Genomic DNA, 16,095 nt, shown 5'->3' on the forward strand with positions numbered 1-16,095 from the left:
AAATTAACATTTTAGCCCTATTGAAAAATACTTTTTTTTTATGTTTTAAACATTTTATTTCCTAAAGGAATGTAGAATATAAATTCGGTCAGACGACTTTTAATTATACAGATATTCTTAATTGCCATTTATGCACTTCCATTTCTAAGAAAATAAATTAAATAAACATGAAGTACAATTTAAGAAGCAATTAAAAAAAATTCCTCCTCCCTTATCCGTTTGGGAATGGCGTCGTCTAACCGAACGTCGTATCGAACAAGGTTTTGTAAACGTAAACAAAGAATGGGAACTAAAACCACAAAGAGACAACGTGTCAAATGTATATTAATACGGTTTGTAGCGGCTTATTTATGGGCACATTACACTCATAAATGGTCACCATAACTTTGTCTAGGAGCTAGTTAATGACGTGACGTAGTACCATTGTATTGTAACCTTCAGTAGCCTAAACGGCTTTTTTTGTTTTTGGAGTCACGTTCATGTGAATTCGTAATCATATTCGGAATGTCGCTTACAGTATGTAGGGTTTAATGTGACCGTTTGAAGTTTTCAATAAATAATTATAATAGTATTATTGCTGTTATAAATGGCTAGCACTAGTGGGGCAGCGTGGCGTTGCGTGCGAGACGGCGAGAGTGCGGCGTCGGCAGGGAAGCCCTGAGGTATTGATCGCGCGCCCCATGCGTTATGACCATCGATAGGGACAATACACTTTCCTATTCATAATCGGGATAAATATATTATCGTACTTAGGTATAAGTGGAATTAATAATTGATATTTTTAATTTAATATTGAAAGGAATATTCTATTTTTATAAGTCACCAAGTCTAAACGATTTTAAAAGGAACAAAGTAATGTGTAAAGTGAGATTGTAATGATAAAATTGTCACCGGAACTTTATTATGCGTATGTTGGTAGATAAACTAGTGAACAAATAACGAAACCTTGCGAACACGAAAAAGCACTTATCGATATGATACGATTCAGTGCAATCGATGTAACAACTAAAATATACGTTAAATAAATTTGCTCATCGGAAAAGCTCTGATATATTCTACAATAAGAACTTATTATTATCTTTATACTCAAGTGCTATTATTTCGAAAGCGAATATCTTAATCTAAAGTATTCTCAATAGCACAATCGACATGAAACATTACTATTTATTTATACATTTCATATTACCATATAGAGTGTGTTTTGTTTCTGTATCTCGTCAAATTATATATATACAGATACTGTTATTCCAGTACATGTTAAAGACTAGCAGACGCCGGCAACTCGGTCTACGCGGAATTAAAAAAAACCATAATCAGTAGTAGCCTATGTGTTCTTCCAGACTATGTTCTATATGTATGCCAAATTTCATCCAGATCTGTTCAGCCGCTTTCGAGATACCTTCATACAAACATCCATCCATGCAAACATTCGCATTTATAATATTAGTAAGATATGTATAAGATTATGTGGTAAATTGAACATTTCCGTCACAAAACGCATATATAATAATTACATTTTCTGGTCGGATATTAATGGAACAGGATAAACGGGGAAAATACATCGTTTTAATTAAAATTCCATTTGACCTATTTTTTGTTCTAGCCGTTGTTCAAACATTGACCGAATATCCTATGATAGTAAACTTTGCGAATACATTTAATTAAAATATCAATCAAAATTGTAATTTATTTTGTATTTATATTTCCAAAAATAAACTTTAAAGTTATAAGTTCATAAAAATAATTCGTAATTACTGCTTACCCTTGTAGATTACAGGCATTCGTTATGTTTATCCATTTTATAACTATTGAGCAATATCAATAATTACCCTCTTATTATTAATATTGGGATATGTCCCTAATAATTTGAAAAAATGGTTACTGTAGTCAGGCGACGGCAGGGCGCACCGTCCAGTAAATCGAGTGCTCCTGACATGTGTACTGGGTATGTTAGGAAGCCACACTATGACGAGTATATTTAATAATACGCTAATTTTACACTTCAATGCAATTTGCAATGACATATGGGTATGCAATATTCGCGAAGAAAATATTGTTGGAAATATTGTTTACAATTTTTCATTAGATGTGTTGTTTGAAATATGCAGCATCGCATTTAAAGTTCGTCTGGTGTTGCAGATGCCTATAAGTGCGTTGATTTCAATAAATACAAAGAAGTATCAAACACAAAATGTGTCATTTGTAGGTCAATAATCACGATAATTGGTATTGTAAACATATTTTAGTTAAATTAAAATCTGTACTCATAGGATAAATATTAAAACAGGGTTAATCACAGCTTGAAGTCGATACAATCGTGTTCCGCATCTAATCAGCTGACGATCCATTGCGGTGTTTGCATTCACCACGTCATTACATTACCCAGTGTTCGTACGATAACAATTTCACATGTAAATTGTACACGCGCTGACGGCATTGCCTTCATTGCAGAACTAATTGACGGTTATTTTTTTATGAAGTCACTGTTCATAGAAAATATACTTCTAACGTCTGCAATCTAATTTTGTCAGATTCAACTAATTTTTATCTATTTGGTTCCCATTCTGATGACCAGATGAGACATATGTGAAATGGATGGGGATCCATCTTCTATGGTCTCCTGTACTATTTGAGATAAATCTCTTATAGAATACACAAAATCCTTTTTTGTGTAAATATGTGGGAAACGCTTCCCTAATGTTAGCGATTTCCGTTCTCCATACATTTGCAGAGGCTAAAGAAGGGTGTTTTTTTACCATAACACAAGGCACATGTGTAGAAGACTCCATCAACATATTTATATGTTCTATCAATTAAGTTAACTTAAATAGTAAACAAATACTACTCTCACTACTATCTTTGTTTACAATGATAAATATTTGACACGACCTTCCATTAATAATTTGTTCATACATAAAAGATCGTGACTGCCATAAATGACAAATATCTACTGACCAACTGTCTAGCTTTGTTTTCCATTAGACTAATCATGTAGATACCTATTTAAATTATTAATAGAGCATGACATTTCAAAATAATACTAAAAAACAAATGAACTTATTGTCTGTTTCCATATTGTGGGTTGTTCAGCAGCCCCGACCGCACCAGTGGAAATAGGTACTAAATACTTTCAACGCTATGTTTACTCGTTTCAAACAGCTGTAATTAATTCATTTAAAAAAGTGTAGGGTTACAACTTTACTTACAGATTTGTCCCAATCGACGTAAGCCGCGTGTTTTGTAAGCAAACATCTAGCGCCGGCCGCGGCGTAAACATCCCGTGCCCAAAGGAAGTGGGCTAACCAAATATAATCTAATCAATTCTAATCGAGGAAATGAGTTAACCAAACGTTATGTAAATTTAATCTCCTTTTAATGTTTCCAGTATCTATGTTAGTGAAATATTTTTATAAATGAACGAGGTTAAATGTAAAGCCATTTGACTTTCGAACTATTTCTTAGCTCAGAGTCAGCTCTGTAAGTCAACGAGATAAACACCATTAATTTATAGCAACAATAGGGGTACCACGCGTACTTTCATGCCACCTGCGTAGGAAGAGCTTTTCTATTCCGGTAACAAATAACGTTATGCGGGCCTATTGTTATCTCGCATTGTCCCCTGAACCCTCGCCCGCCATCTAACGGAAATAGATAAACAAGATTAAGTGCTTACCGCCACCCGAAAATCGCGAAGTCTGAACTTTTTAACTGACGCCATTTTTTTGGTTTGACCTGTATACGTGCATATTACGTAAGTTTCAACTACTTTGAGAAGCATATAAGAGTGGGACCCATCGTAGGGAAAAGGGCGGGGAGCCAATGAATATAAGCATTAGTAACTTATGGATTTGTCTTCTCGTGTACAAAAAGTGTGAAAAAAATAAGTGCCTATATTTATTATATTCTCTGGTGTTTAATATGATTGATATAAATACAGATAAGCGAACCATAATACAGGAAAGAGAACGCAGATTTAATATTCTTACGTATAAAATAGCATTGTGTAACATTAGTTTTGAGACGAACGAAATATGGCACATATTTCCGATGTGCACATCCTGGGTCGTGTGGGGAATGTGGCCAGCCACGCTTCCGGGTGCATACAAAGATATATTCAGTTAAAAAAGTTATTGATCAGCATGTTTTCTTTACGCTCTGATATTTATTTAATTTCTTTATAGTTATTTTATTGCTTTTAAGTAACAGTTGAACGACTATAGTTTCCTATATTCTATAAACTTGAGAATATTCTTAAACCAAACGACCGCCACACAATATCTTAAATCTGAAATGAATTTTTAATAAATGAAGTTTGTATTTCATCCACTAGACTAACACTAATTATAATGAATATAAATTCCAGCTCAATTATAGGCAGCATTTCATCCATCCAACCAATTTGTATCGGCGCAGCGGGCGACCATTGTAATAACTCGATAAAAAAAACGTATTGAAACTGTGTTGAATTAATTGGAAGTGAATCGTTATCGCACCGAGCGCATTAGTGACGCTTAGTTTTTAAGTACAGTCACGCTCGTAAACTCTTATTGCGATTGCTTTTTATATCCATCTCGCATAATCGCTAAGATGATATTCAAAAAATGTAACCATGTTCTTAGCTGACGGCTGTTACGCCTACAATAATCGGTTAATAATCTCTTTTGTGAAAATCTCAAAATGCTAATAAATTGTCAGAATGTTTATGATTAGTTAAAGCTTTTAAGGCTATATGGATATTTGGCTATATTATTTGTTCCAACTATCTTTGGTTGAGACTGGTAGGTTTCTTAGCGATCAAAGTTTATTGAACTTCAATTTATTTTAATATTCATTTATCATTCAATTTGTAGTTTTGGCATAAATGGCAGGTTGTTATAAAGTTAATTGAAAAACAATCAATCCTGTCTCCTACTAATACTTTAAGGAGACACATTGTAATAGGATAAAGAAAGAAAATAATTCCGTCTCTGTCTAGCACGTTCCATTCAGCAAATTTATAATGGATACGGGAGCTCATTAGACCCGAGGTGCCCGGAGCGGAGTCTTTTTTAAACACACGCGCACAATAACATATCCTTTTATAAGTACGTCGATCGAAACACGGCTTACCCGATGTATTATAAGGATTCCCATAGAACGGTTTCCGGCGGGAAACGTCTCGTACCTCAGTACCTGCAAGGGAGCGTGCATTGCGTCTTAATAAGATTTATAATCACGTCTGACACTTGTTACCTTAGCAACGTCCCTCGCATAATCAGCATCGCGTCGTCATCGTTGTATAGTCCACTGACTCCAGTCTTGGGAACTGATTCTATTGTGGCGCTAGAAAAACTGTTTACGTATTCAGAATGTTATTTAGATGTACATAACGTTATTCGTTTGTTTAGAACTTGCTTTATTGAAATGAAACAATGACTAGTTTAGTGATAAAAACAAAAAGTGTACTGTAGAGTGAATACTAATTGATTCGATTTTATTACTTTTTATTTAAATAACATTCAATTATAATTCTAGGCGCCATTCGGATGCATTCATTGAACAGCTATTTATTATAAGCGAAAAGAATATTCTATTAAAAACTTTTGTGTTTTGTTTATCATGGTTATATTTAAGATCTTATGTTAATTTTATCCGATGCAATTATATTCCTTTGGTTTCAAATTACATCAATATATCGATTCCATTTTTGTTGCAACACTGTACCAAATTGATTTTATCTTCCAAAAAAAGAAAGGTAAATTGATCGTTGACATTTAAAAAATAAATTAAGTAACGAATCAAGTAAATTTGATATTGATAAAAATTAAAATTGATTAAAATAAATCTTAAGTTAAAAATAATTTGTACGCATGGACACCACTTTCGCTGAGTGTTACGTGTCGACACAGACACTATCGCTTACGAGTTACGTAAAGCACTCTGATGTAATTAAAACTTAATTAACTTGATAAACATCAAAGTAATTGTCTTCTTTGATGAAAGTTTTTGAGAATAAAGAGACGTCTATTGAAGATATTGCCACATTGTTTTTCTTGCGTTATCTGTGTTTACTTTTTCTTAATTATGTAATCAGCTAATGGTTTTATCTGAGAAGAATTAAAAAAAACTGACCTATATATCCAGACTGTATTCTATGTTTTGAACTTGCGAAGTTCATCCAGGTTCGTACATCCGTTTTGCATAATCCATACATCCATACTTTCGCGTTTATAATTAGTTTTAGTAGATTATACCTTTATTACATCATCCATGAAAAACCTCACTACGATGACCATCGGATATCCTTAGGGATGTGATTTATTGCTTTTAGGGGAATAACTAAATGTTTTGTATCATTTGTCCCCTCTATTTTGCTTTATACTAAACACATTACAATATTACTTTTAATTAACTGCTTTTTTATCTACTGTTCTATAATAATCTAGATTTTGATTATTGTTGACCTTGAACGTGAAGTAAATACTCGAACACATTGTAAATTAAATATCATATGTTTTTAAAAAATGAAACAAAACAAGCAGGTTTTAATTAAAACAGTTATTTGAGATACGTTGTTGGGAACCAAAACGAAAACGTTATTGTGTGGGCATTTGTTTGACCAGGGTCGGACTCAGTCCTCCATTGTCAAGTTCAACTGATTGTACGTGGCCAGTGTTGCGTGCAGGATTTTATTTTTAAATTACATACTGGCCACTACGGAATTCTATAGTTAACGAATTTACTGGCGACTTGTATGTGGATGCGATCTCCATTTTGTGTTGGCAAAAAAAAAGAATTCCTTCAGAGTCGGATTACATTTATTGAATGTTTATCTTAATGTAAATCTTAACTGTATTTTATTTATTCTCGTGTGAATTAACTTTTAAAATATGTATATTATAAGATGACATGACTCAAACAACGATTTAAATTCGATACAAATACCTTAAGATTTAAGATTGAATGGGTGTTACAAGATTATTTCTCTGCTACTAACCACATAATATTTTCCTATGTATAATATATGTTAAATGGACTATGACCACATACATATAAATGTCGATAATAGCATAATACATAACGATCGTACGAGGTCTTCTATCATTTGCATTCACATAACGATTTCGTCCTTGATATAGTGCCAAAGATTTTTTATGTAATTATTTCAAGACAGCCTTAGTCATTACATAGTCGAGACATGAACATTAAATAATAATTATGTACATACTTTAATTTACGACTGAAATCAATTCGATTCCGAAATATATTCGATTATTCGAGTTATTTTTAATTTAATTTTTGAATCGATTTATTTTCATTTGAGTCTAATAAATCACAATTGCAGTCTAAAAACAGGATCTATTGATTAGAGGACAATCTACTCTTACATTCACATTAAGAGTCATTAAGTGGTCAATTAAAGTACCCCTTAGTGTACACTTAATATGAGAAATAAGCGACTGTTTAAGACCATTTAATTACCGAGAACAGCAGTTAACAATTCATCATTATTTTATAAGTAATCCACTTTATATTATCTAACAGGCGAATGTTACGTTGTATTGAGAATTCAAGTTCAAGATTCCGCCCCGCGTCGGGTTATTGACCGGGCGCGGAACATGCGCGAGGCGGAAATACACTTTCCTCCAGAATAGCCGACATAAGCAAACTTTGTATGATACTTTGCAGAATCAAAATAATACGTTATATTATTCTATATCATTTGTTAAAGGAACTGCTTCTTGTTAAATGATAATTGGAACGCGATTACGGAAGATTAAAAAGAATGTATTTAAGCCATTCCTTTGTTTTAGAGTATTAACGTAAGATTAGTGTACCTAATATATAGAACAATCCCTCCGAAGAATAGAGTTACAAGACTATTACATTATATAAGATGTAACATTAATACTCGGGAAAAATTTCGTAAAAAAGAATTGTTATATGCATGAAGTCTTCGTTATTTTAATGTTTTCAAACTTAATATGTTACCTCTTTGGTTCAATTACATATAAAACCTTTAAATGTAATACAATCCGTATATAGTTATGAAACAATTATGTGTACTCAGGTGTTTTCTGCAGATAGAAGAGTTGTTAAATTTTTAGCGTCCATTAAGGGTTACGTATCGATTGTCCTTATCCCGAGCTCCCGTTTGCGAGGGATTTCGTGAATCCCCTTTATTGCGCTGCCGTGTTTGTTAACGATTACTTGGATATGATTTATTCTCAGAATTGTATATCAATGGGGAATGCAGAAGGTGAAAAATTATTTTTATAAGTCGATAAAATTTTACCACTATATATTTATTTCATTATGAACTGGTTAAAAAAATATATGTTTTCATTATGTTAATACTAGCTTTTGGCCACTACTGCGTCCGCGCGGAATTAACAAAACCGTAGTAAGTAGTCTATGTGTTCTTCCTGACTATGTTCTACATCTGTGCCAAATTTCATCGAGATCCGTTGAGTCGTTCTGGAGATACCTTGTAACAAACTATTCATCTTAACTTTCGCAATTATAATATTAGTAAGATTCCTTTAATTACTTCAAACGAATGTTGTGACGTAAGTGTTAGGTTTACTATGACCAATTTATTATGCTATCGTAGTTATCAACATATGACGTATTTTCTTGTTACGTAATAATTTTTATGACAATATAGGTAAGACCTTCTTCTGAAACTAGAGCAATGCTTAAAAAGCATAAAGCTATTTATAACTTCTCGGGACGACCCAGTTTTTAAAAAATGAAAATTCTTTTTTTTCTATTCCGTCAACAGCAATAGTGGACATTTTAAAACTGTTCATAAATTTTTAGCTTAATCGCTTTTATGCAAACGGTGAATCCTACCAAGCTTGAATCCCAACGCGGTGAACTAAAATATATACAATAAAATCCAAATGCGAATAAATTATATCTTTATAAGTTTTATCTCCAAAAATAATCCTATATTTTGTCGCTATAAAAATTATTATTATTATTATTCATACTCTACTTTTCATGCCTGTCTACTGTGATGTACCCAATAGGTTACGATAGAGATAAAACAAATGAATAAAACAATGTCGAGCATCATTTATTTATAAATATTGCGTGTTTACAATGTATCCAATAACAAAGAATCATCCAAAAGGGACAAGACTGCATCACTAGTGCATTTGATTCAAGTACTGCGTTGCTCATTCTCCGTACCTATATTACTCTGTAAGTGAGGGTTTGGGAACAATGGTGCGATGGTGGTGTTATTGATTGGTGGCAACAGGTTGGGGCGTCCTGTCGCCTGCGCTCCCCGCACACCGCGCACCCAGGGACGCCCAAAAGTTCACTTTCCTCTTCGATTCGGTTCAAGTCACTCAGCCAATTCCCGAAGTTATTACGAAGATGACACGGACATTTTATGTAACGCTTTTATATGTGTTTTATTACAACTATATTGTTAGTATCTGCATTAGATTAGTTTTTAAATTTTTGCCAATAATCTATTATGAAACAATTCGTTATCAAATCTATCATAATTTGTTTTCATAATGACATTCCTCTTGCAAAAGACAGCAATAAAAAACATTATAAGACAAAAGTGAGGAATATAAAATGAGAATGAGGGTATTTGTAATGTTCTTCGCAATTTCAACCTTATAAATACTGAAGACTCAATGTCCTAATAGCCAAAATGGATGATTTTCTTTTCCACTCATTACTTCAAGTCCTTGCTGCTTCCTATCAGTTTGCAAATTAAAAGATAATAACTCAAGCTTGCCAGTACAGTACTTTTGCACTATATTTGAGGTATTCTTCAGCCTTAACGTTCTTTTATTATGTTCAAGTTTTCAGAAACAGTTTAATTTCCCGTCAGTACGAACTGCTCCTGTCTATCTAGAGAGCAATTTGTTATTGTTAAGTATTGCGAAGTAGCGCGTAATTAATCAAAATATTGCTTCAACTCTGCCATCCATTTTCGTTTGTTAATTAAAAATAATACTAACGCGAAATAGTTATTAAGTGTTTCTCATAATTTATGTTAGTTATCATCATTGTAAGACCATTTTTAAATGTTTTCTTGAATAAATTTAGCTAACTCCAACCTTTTTTAAACAACACAGCTTTGTAAACTAATGGTCGGAATTACTTTTCGTTTAGGATTATAAATAAGTTTTCTAAATATCTAGAAATATTTAAATAATGATTTTTTCAATTACTCTGATATGAAATTTTGAAGATTCTACGATTATCTAAACTAGGTTAGAATACATTGATATGGGTCGTATTTGTTCTGTGGACATCAAGGAGGCGGACGTAGTTGTGTATTCGACACACGCGAGGGTTTATTGACTAAACGTCGAACCTTCCCTGCCGCTCCTCGCTAGAGGCGTATCTCCAAAAACTAAGTGAGTTTTTATCACATTAAGTACATATAAATGAAATTTTAATATTTACAGAGACTTGTGCAGCCGTTTAGAGTCAAAATCTTTAGATGGATGGAATGATGTTTGTTTAAAGATATCTCCATAACTGCTGAACGGATCGAACTGAAATTTTGCATAGACGTAGAACATAGTCTGGAAGAACACATAGGCTTCTCATTTAGTTTTTCTTTTGTAATTTCGGCGAACGGAGCCGCGGGCGACAGGTATTACAAGTATAAAAACAATTCTCTCAAAAAAAAATATCATGAGCTGGCAATACAAACTGTGTCTCTGTACCTAATTTGACAATGCTGGTGGTTGCTCGTACAAAAACTTTCCCTGCAAACAATACCACGGACGAAAGTTTCTGAAAATAAAATTCGTGTAATCTCTCGTTAGACTCATCGTTAAAACTTATTCGACAATGTCATCGTTGCGTACAAATGTTGCAGCTGAATTATAGAATCTGCTTTAATTCAAATTGGCCAAATCTAATCCAATAACGGTAGTTCACTACTGGACACATGTTATAACCTAAAATAATAATTTCCTTTGTTTTACATCAATTGATAACAACGCCATCTAGTGAATAAAAGTTAACTCAACGAAAGCTTTGTGATTACTTTTTGTTTTTAAACTGTGATTATTTAGTTTTGGTACGATATACATCACTAATATGTAACGATGCATCAAACATTATCTGCGAGCCGTCGTGGGAACTGAACGATAGCGCCGACACCCGATACCATCGCTTCGATAACGCTGTAATTAATGTAACAGGATTAACATAGCATTGATAACATACGCCTTCGAGTTAAGATGATATATTGCACACATACCTACCGTAGCTCAGGGGTTAAGCATTTGACTTGGAATCTGCAGATTTGGGTTCGCCACGTACCAATATTTTTTTCGATCCGACGTTCTTACGGTGAAGGAAAACATCGTGCACATATCTGCGAAGAAATTCAAAGATATGGTGATTGCAAGTGCATTAGGACCCGCGACTCCGTCCGTGCGGAATTGAATAAAATTAAAAAGTAGTCTATGTGGTCTTCCAGGCTATGTTCTACATCTAAGTTCTGAAGATACCTTCTAAATAACATCCATCCATCCATCTTTATATTCGTAAGATAGTAAGCAGTTCTTGTGTACAATTTTTTTGGTCAAAATTAGAAATATCAGTTAGACCTGAGTTTTGATGAATGTTGGGAAAAGTATTATTATTTGACTTCGCCTTTAGAGGGGTTGCGCGGGGCTGGGTTGCTCGATCGTTGTTCCGTGGTCGTCCGTCCCTTTTCCGCGCAACGGATACCGGACCGGTACAGCGCAGGTAACGCGCACTAGTGAACTGTGGTTCGTTGATTTTGCCGGACGTTCCATCCGTTTTCTGCAATTGAACATTGTTTTGAATTATTAAAATGGATGACATTGATATTGCATTGTTGATATCATTAGTTGAAAGTAGACCTGTGCTATGGGACAAAACACAGGAGTGCTACAACAAAAGACAAGCTACTTTTTCAGCATGGAAGGAAATTTTTACTACGCTACACTACGACTTCGAATCTTTGTCAGAAAAAGAAAAAGATGAATTCGGTAAGTTATTTTTTAGTGTTATATGCAATTTTGACTATAACAAAACCAAGACAAAGTTAGTGAAGAAAAATATAGTATATAATTACTATAAAAAGCGATCATAACTTTTTTTAATATTTTCATTTTAGGCAAAAGTATTATAAAGAAATGGAACAACGCAAGAGACAACTGGTTAAAGTGTCATAAACAAATAAAGCAATCTAAGTTTGGCAATAGTTTGAAAAAACGAAGAAAATATAAATTCTACGATAATATGTTATTCTTATCCAAAATTATGTTTCGTGGGACTCAAAGGAAGACAAAAATTCAAAGTATACCAGCCGGGGAAAAAATCGTACCATCATCGTCACATAACGAGGAAATTAATTCACAATCTGATAGTGAATCTTCTCCAACCATAAATAGAAGAAGTATCGCCTCGGCAGGGGCACTGCTGCGCCCCCTGAAAAGAAAGATAGACAGTTCTGAAGTTGATCCACAAATAGTTCCATCTAGCGACCATGAAGATGAAAGCAAGAGTTTGTGTTTCTTCAAAAGCATTGCTCCTATTATAGATAATTACAGTGTCGATAATTTTATTGATTTTCAATTTGAAGTTCTTAAAATTATGAAAAATATGTCACGAAAAGATTAACCTCCTATGTTACATTAAATGTGTAAAAACGATTAATCTTAGTTTGTTGTTATCGGCCGACCTATGATATTATTAACCATGTCACCGGCAAATAAATTTTTTATATCATAAGATGGCAAACGAGCGAGCGGTCACCTGAAATCGCTGAAATAGCGAAGTAACCGTTGCCCATAGGCATACGCGATTGCATATGCGTTGCTTACCTTTAATCGACGTAGGAGAAGATGCACAGAAAGAAAATACCTTCCCGTTCCATGCATTCATCCGGAAAGTCTACTTCCACTTCCCATCCTTTCTTTATAAGAAAAAGGGTGGGAAGGAAAACATGACTAAATAAGGCCTCCGGGACGCAATTGATGAACATTCATTGTTGCTGGTCTTTCGTAATTTACCTAGGTAGATTATAAAGACGTGTTAAAGTTGAAGGAATTCACTCGAATTATTAGTGGTGATTCAATCAACCTTTAAACATGTTCTATAAATGTTACAAACAATTTACTCACATTGAATCTGCTACATTAAAATTGAAGGTTATATCACTTGATAATCTTTACAAAAAGCAGGCGTTTGCTACCAAGGACGATTATATAATGACTGAGTTAGTTAAAATCAACATATTTCCATTAATTTAATTAGTAATACTCAGTTAAATCATTACAATAATGAATCATTAATCAACTAAATATAAATATATATGTAAACTCATTTGTTTTAACAAAGGTGTATCGCTTAATCATTTTATGGTTAACTCTATGTGTTATAATAGTATTCAAATAACATGATTGTTGATTGAAGAAAGATATATTGGTAAATAAGACAATGCTAAACGCATATTATTATGCTTTACACTATATATATAAGTGGTTATGGAGTACGGGAATCACTTCGCAATAGTTCAACATACAGGCGTGTTATGTGCGATCATTAGAATACATAGAACTATCTAATTATTTTTATATAGACTTTATATACTTCGAATTGTTCAATTGTGCACTCGCGTATCCTTATTTGAATGTGTTTAGTGATTTTAGTTTTTGAAATTCCACTGGTATGGTTTGTTCAATTTATGGGGGTGTGTTTCAATTAAATGGATTGTCATCTAGACATCTGCAATAAGATAAAAAGCTGATACGTTGCTTAAAAAAAACAGGGGGACGTTCAAAAAGAGGATACATTTTTCCTTTTCATAAGCATTCCCTTCCTCAAGATTTTCTGATGTTTTCTATAAATTAGAATGATGTTTATTTGTTTGTTGTTGTTGTCAGGAGCAGCTTGGCGCGGCGTAGCGGGCGGGCCGCGCCATGGGGAACAAGTGCTGCAGCCGCCGCCACGACCCAGACAGACCACTTGGTAAGTTCTACCTTCTACCACACTTAACTGTCAGAGATTTAGAATTAGAAATAGAAATTTGGTCACTAAGAAAGTCATGAGGCGTATTAAAGGTTACTTATACCCCAATTCAATGTATTGTTGCAAACTTTACTAGAATTTAGGCTTGTATAGCTCTGAAGGGGTTTGTAGATTTTTTTACCATGGTATTCTAAGAACATAATGCCCCCTTATAACATACATATATATAATATAATATTGTTATCTCTGTTTTGACCATGATAATGACAGGGATGACGATATGTTTAATACAGATTTTGGAAAACGAAATGATCCCTCATGATCCTTACACTAGGTTTAAAAACTTTTTAATTATAATTTTATCTTTGCCCACAATATCTTTTATAAAAGCGATGCATATCATCTCGTATTTGTGTGAAGTTGCCTATCGCGTTCTTATTCCCAGTCTTCAGAAAGCCACGATTCTTAGAAAAGGTACTCTTTATCTTTCTATTCACACAACGACATAAAAAGACAACATTAGTATAAGATGTTTCTATTTGTACTTAGTACATTCAGTACACACGTGATTAAATATTAACTGCCTCGCTCAGTGTTGTTTATTGGCTACTTAAACAGTCCCTTAATTTAATTACATCTGCATTAAGGGTCAATCTTACTAATCATTACGCAACATTAAATGTGGCAAATTTTAGTTATAGTCACAAATTATAAAAAAAAATATGTGACTTTTTCTCATAATTCGCTGCGCTTTACAAATGTCAGAGCTTTTAACTTGCATAACTAAGCTAATGATTTTATTACTTGTGAAAGGCTACCAGAAATAACTAACTCTCCATATACTACGTAAAATAATTTTGATTTCAAAGCAATTATTTTTAACTTTTATACGTCCTCTGACATTACAAAACTACCTAAGATTTATTAACTTCGTTGATATATCAACTATCTTTCCAAGACACCGTTCCATCATATGCAGGACACCTCTTGCACAAATCTAACTTATAAAATATTTTCTACGTACAATAGTTACTCCACAAACTTGTATTGCGGCTTAAGTGAGCGGAAAGGTTTAGTAAAACTTAATCCCTAGCTGCCTTTGCTAGAGTTTTCTTTTTCAACTAACTTGGTAACTTACAGAAAGTTTGAACAGCTTGACTGATAGGCCAATGTGGTACATCGGACCAATATAACTTTTACATCGAGTTACGGTTATCGACTTTCGAATGATTTTTCTAATCTCCTACATTGAAGAAGAAGACTAAAAGGTCGATACAATTATTTTACTTATGCGTATCTGTTATTCTCAAAGACAATATTGTTACACAGATGCTACAACACTGAAGAGTCACTTTAAAACACTGTTTTGTTAAACTCTTTTTTTAACCCTTTGACCGCCGTTGATTGATATTATGGTCAATGTAACAACGTTGATGTCATGATCGGCGTGACGCAAGCCTCATAATCTTGTTTCATGATTTTTGGTAATATCTAATATAAGCGTATAAAAGGTTTTTATGTCTAAATTAAAATGTAATTGAAACATTGTATAAGTTTTTTATAATTAGGTGAAAAATAATTTTAGTAATTATTAATTAGAATCCTTTGTCGTGAATGGCGCGCATGCAAAGTCAAATATGAGAATGAGTAGCGAAGAAAGAAAAAAGAAAGTAAGGCTAGTGTTGTGGCAGTACACCGGCACAATGTCGAATTTTCTTCCTAAAAGTAATGAATGAAAGTTCTATTCACAAATAAATATTTCTATAGCTTCAAATTCATGCCGTTTCTTTGTCTAGCTATGTATGTAGCATGTTATGTTTAAACTTATCGGAGAAGGCTTTGAAACACGCACAATATGATATTGCTTCCTAATACCTCCGGCAACCGTAAAGAGGATTACACTTTTGTTACCGCAGGCAAGTTATCTAAAACAAAGAATGTACTCACTTCCTTTGTTGGCGTAATGATGTAAAGAACGGCAAAACTTTGGTATTTCTTAAAGTATTTCTCTTTGAAGTAATTGAGAGGGAAAATTTAATTTATTACACTTTGTTTGCGAATATTTGAGCTATGCTTTAAATAAATACTTCATAATACAAAATAAAGAAAAGAATATTTCTTGTA

The 16,095-nt window shown here is 33.4% G+C and overlaps 2 protein-coding genes across 5 annotated transcripts in view; both read left to right on the top strand.

Moving 5' to 3' along the window:
- Positions 1-16,095, top strand: part of Src64B (Tyrosine-protein kinase Src64B) — a 71,904-nt gene that overhangs the window by 51,321 nt on the left and 4,488 nt on the right. For all 4 annotated transcript variants that reach the window (XM_013317088.1, XM_013317089.1, XM_013317087.1 and 1 more), the window contains one exon: positions 13,887-13,971. In XM_013317088.1, the coding sequence (XP_013172542.1) occupies positions 13,923-13,971 (49 nt within the window). In that variant the 5' untranslated portion in view covers positions 13,887-13,922. The remainder of the gene's footprint in view (positions 1-13,886; positions 13,972-16,095) is intronic.
- LOC106120950 (uncharacterized) lies at positions 11,645-12,621 on the top strand. Its single transcript, XM_013316421.1, has 2 exons — positions 11,645-11,987; positions 12,116-12,621. The coding sequence occupies exons 1-2, from the start codon at positions 11,810-11,812 to the stop codon at positions 12,619-12,621; spliced, it is 684 nt and encodes a 227-aa protein (XP_013171875.1). The 5' UTR covers positions 11,645-11,809.

This window comes from Papilio xuthus, unplaced genomic scaffold (assembly GCF_000836235.2).
Source record: "Papilio xuthus unplaced genomic scaffold, Pxut_1.1 DF826945.1, whole genome shotgun sequence".
In the NCBI taxonomy this organism is placed as follows: domain Eukaryota; kingdom Metazoa; phylum Arthropoda; class Insecta; order Lepidoptera; family Papilionidae; genus Papilio; species Papilio xuthus.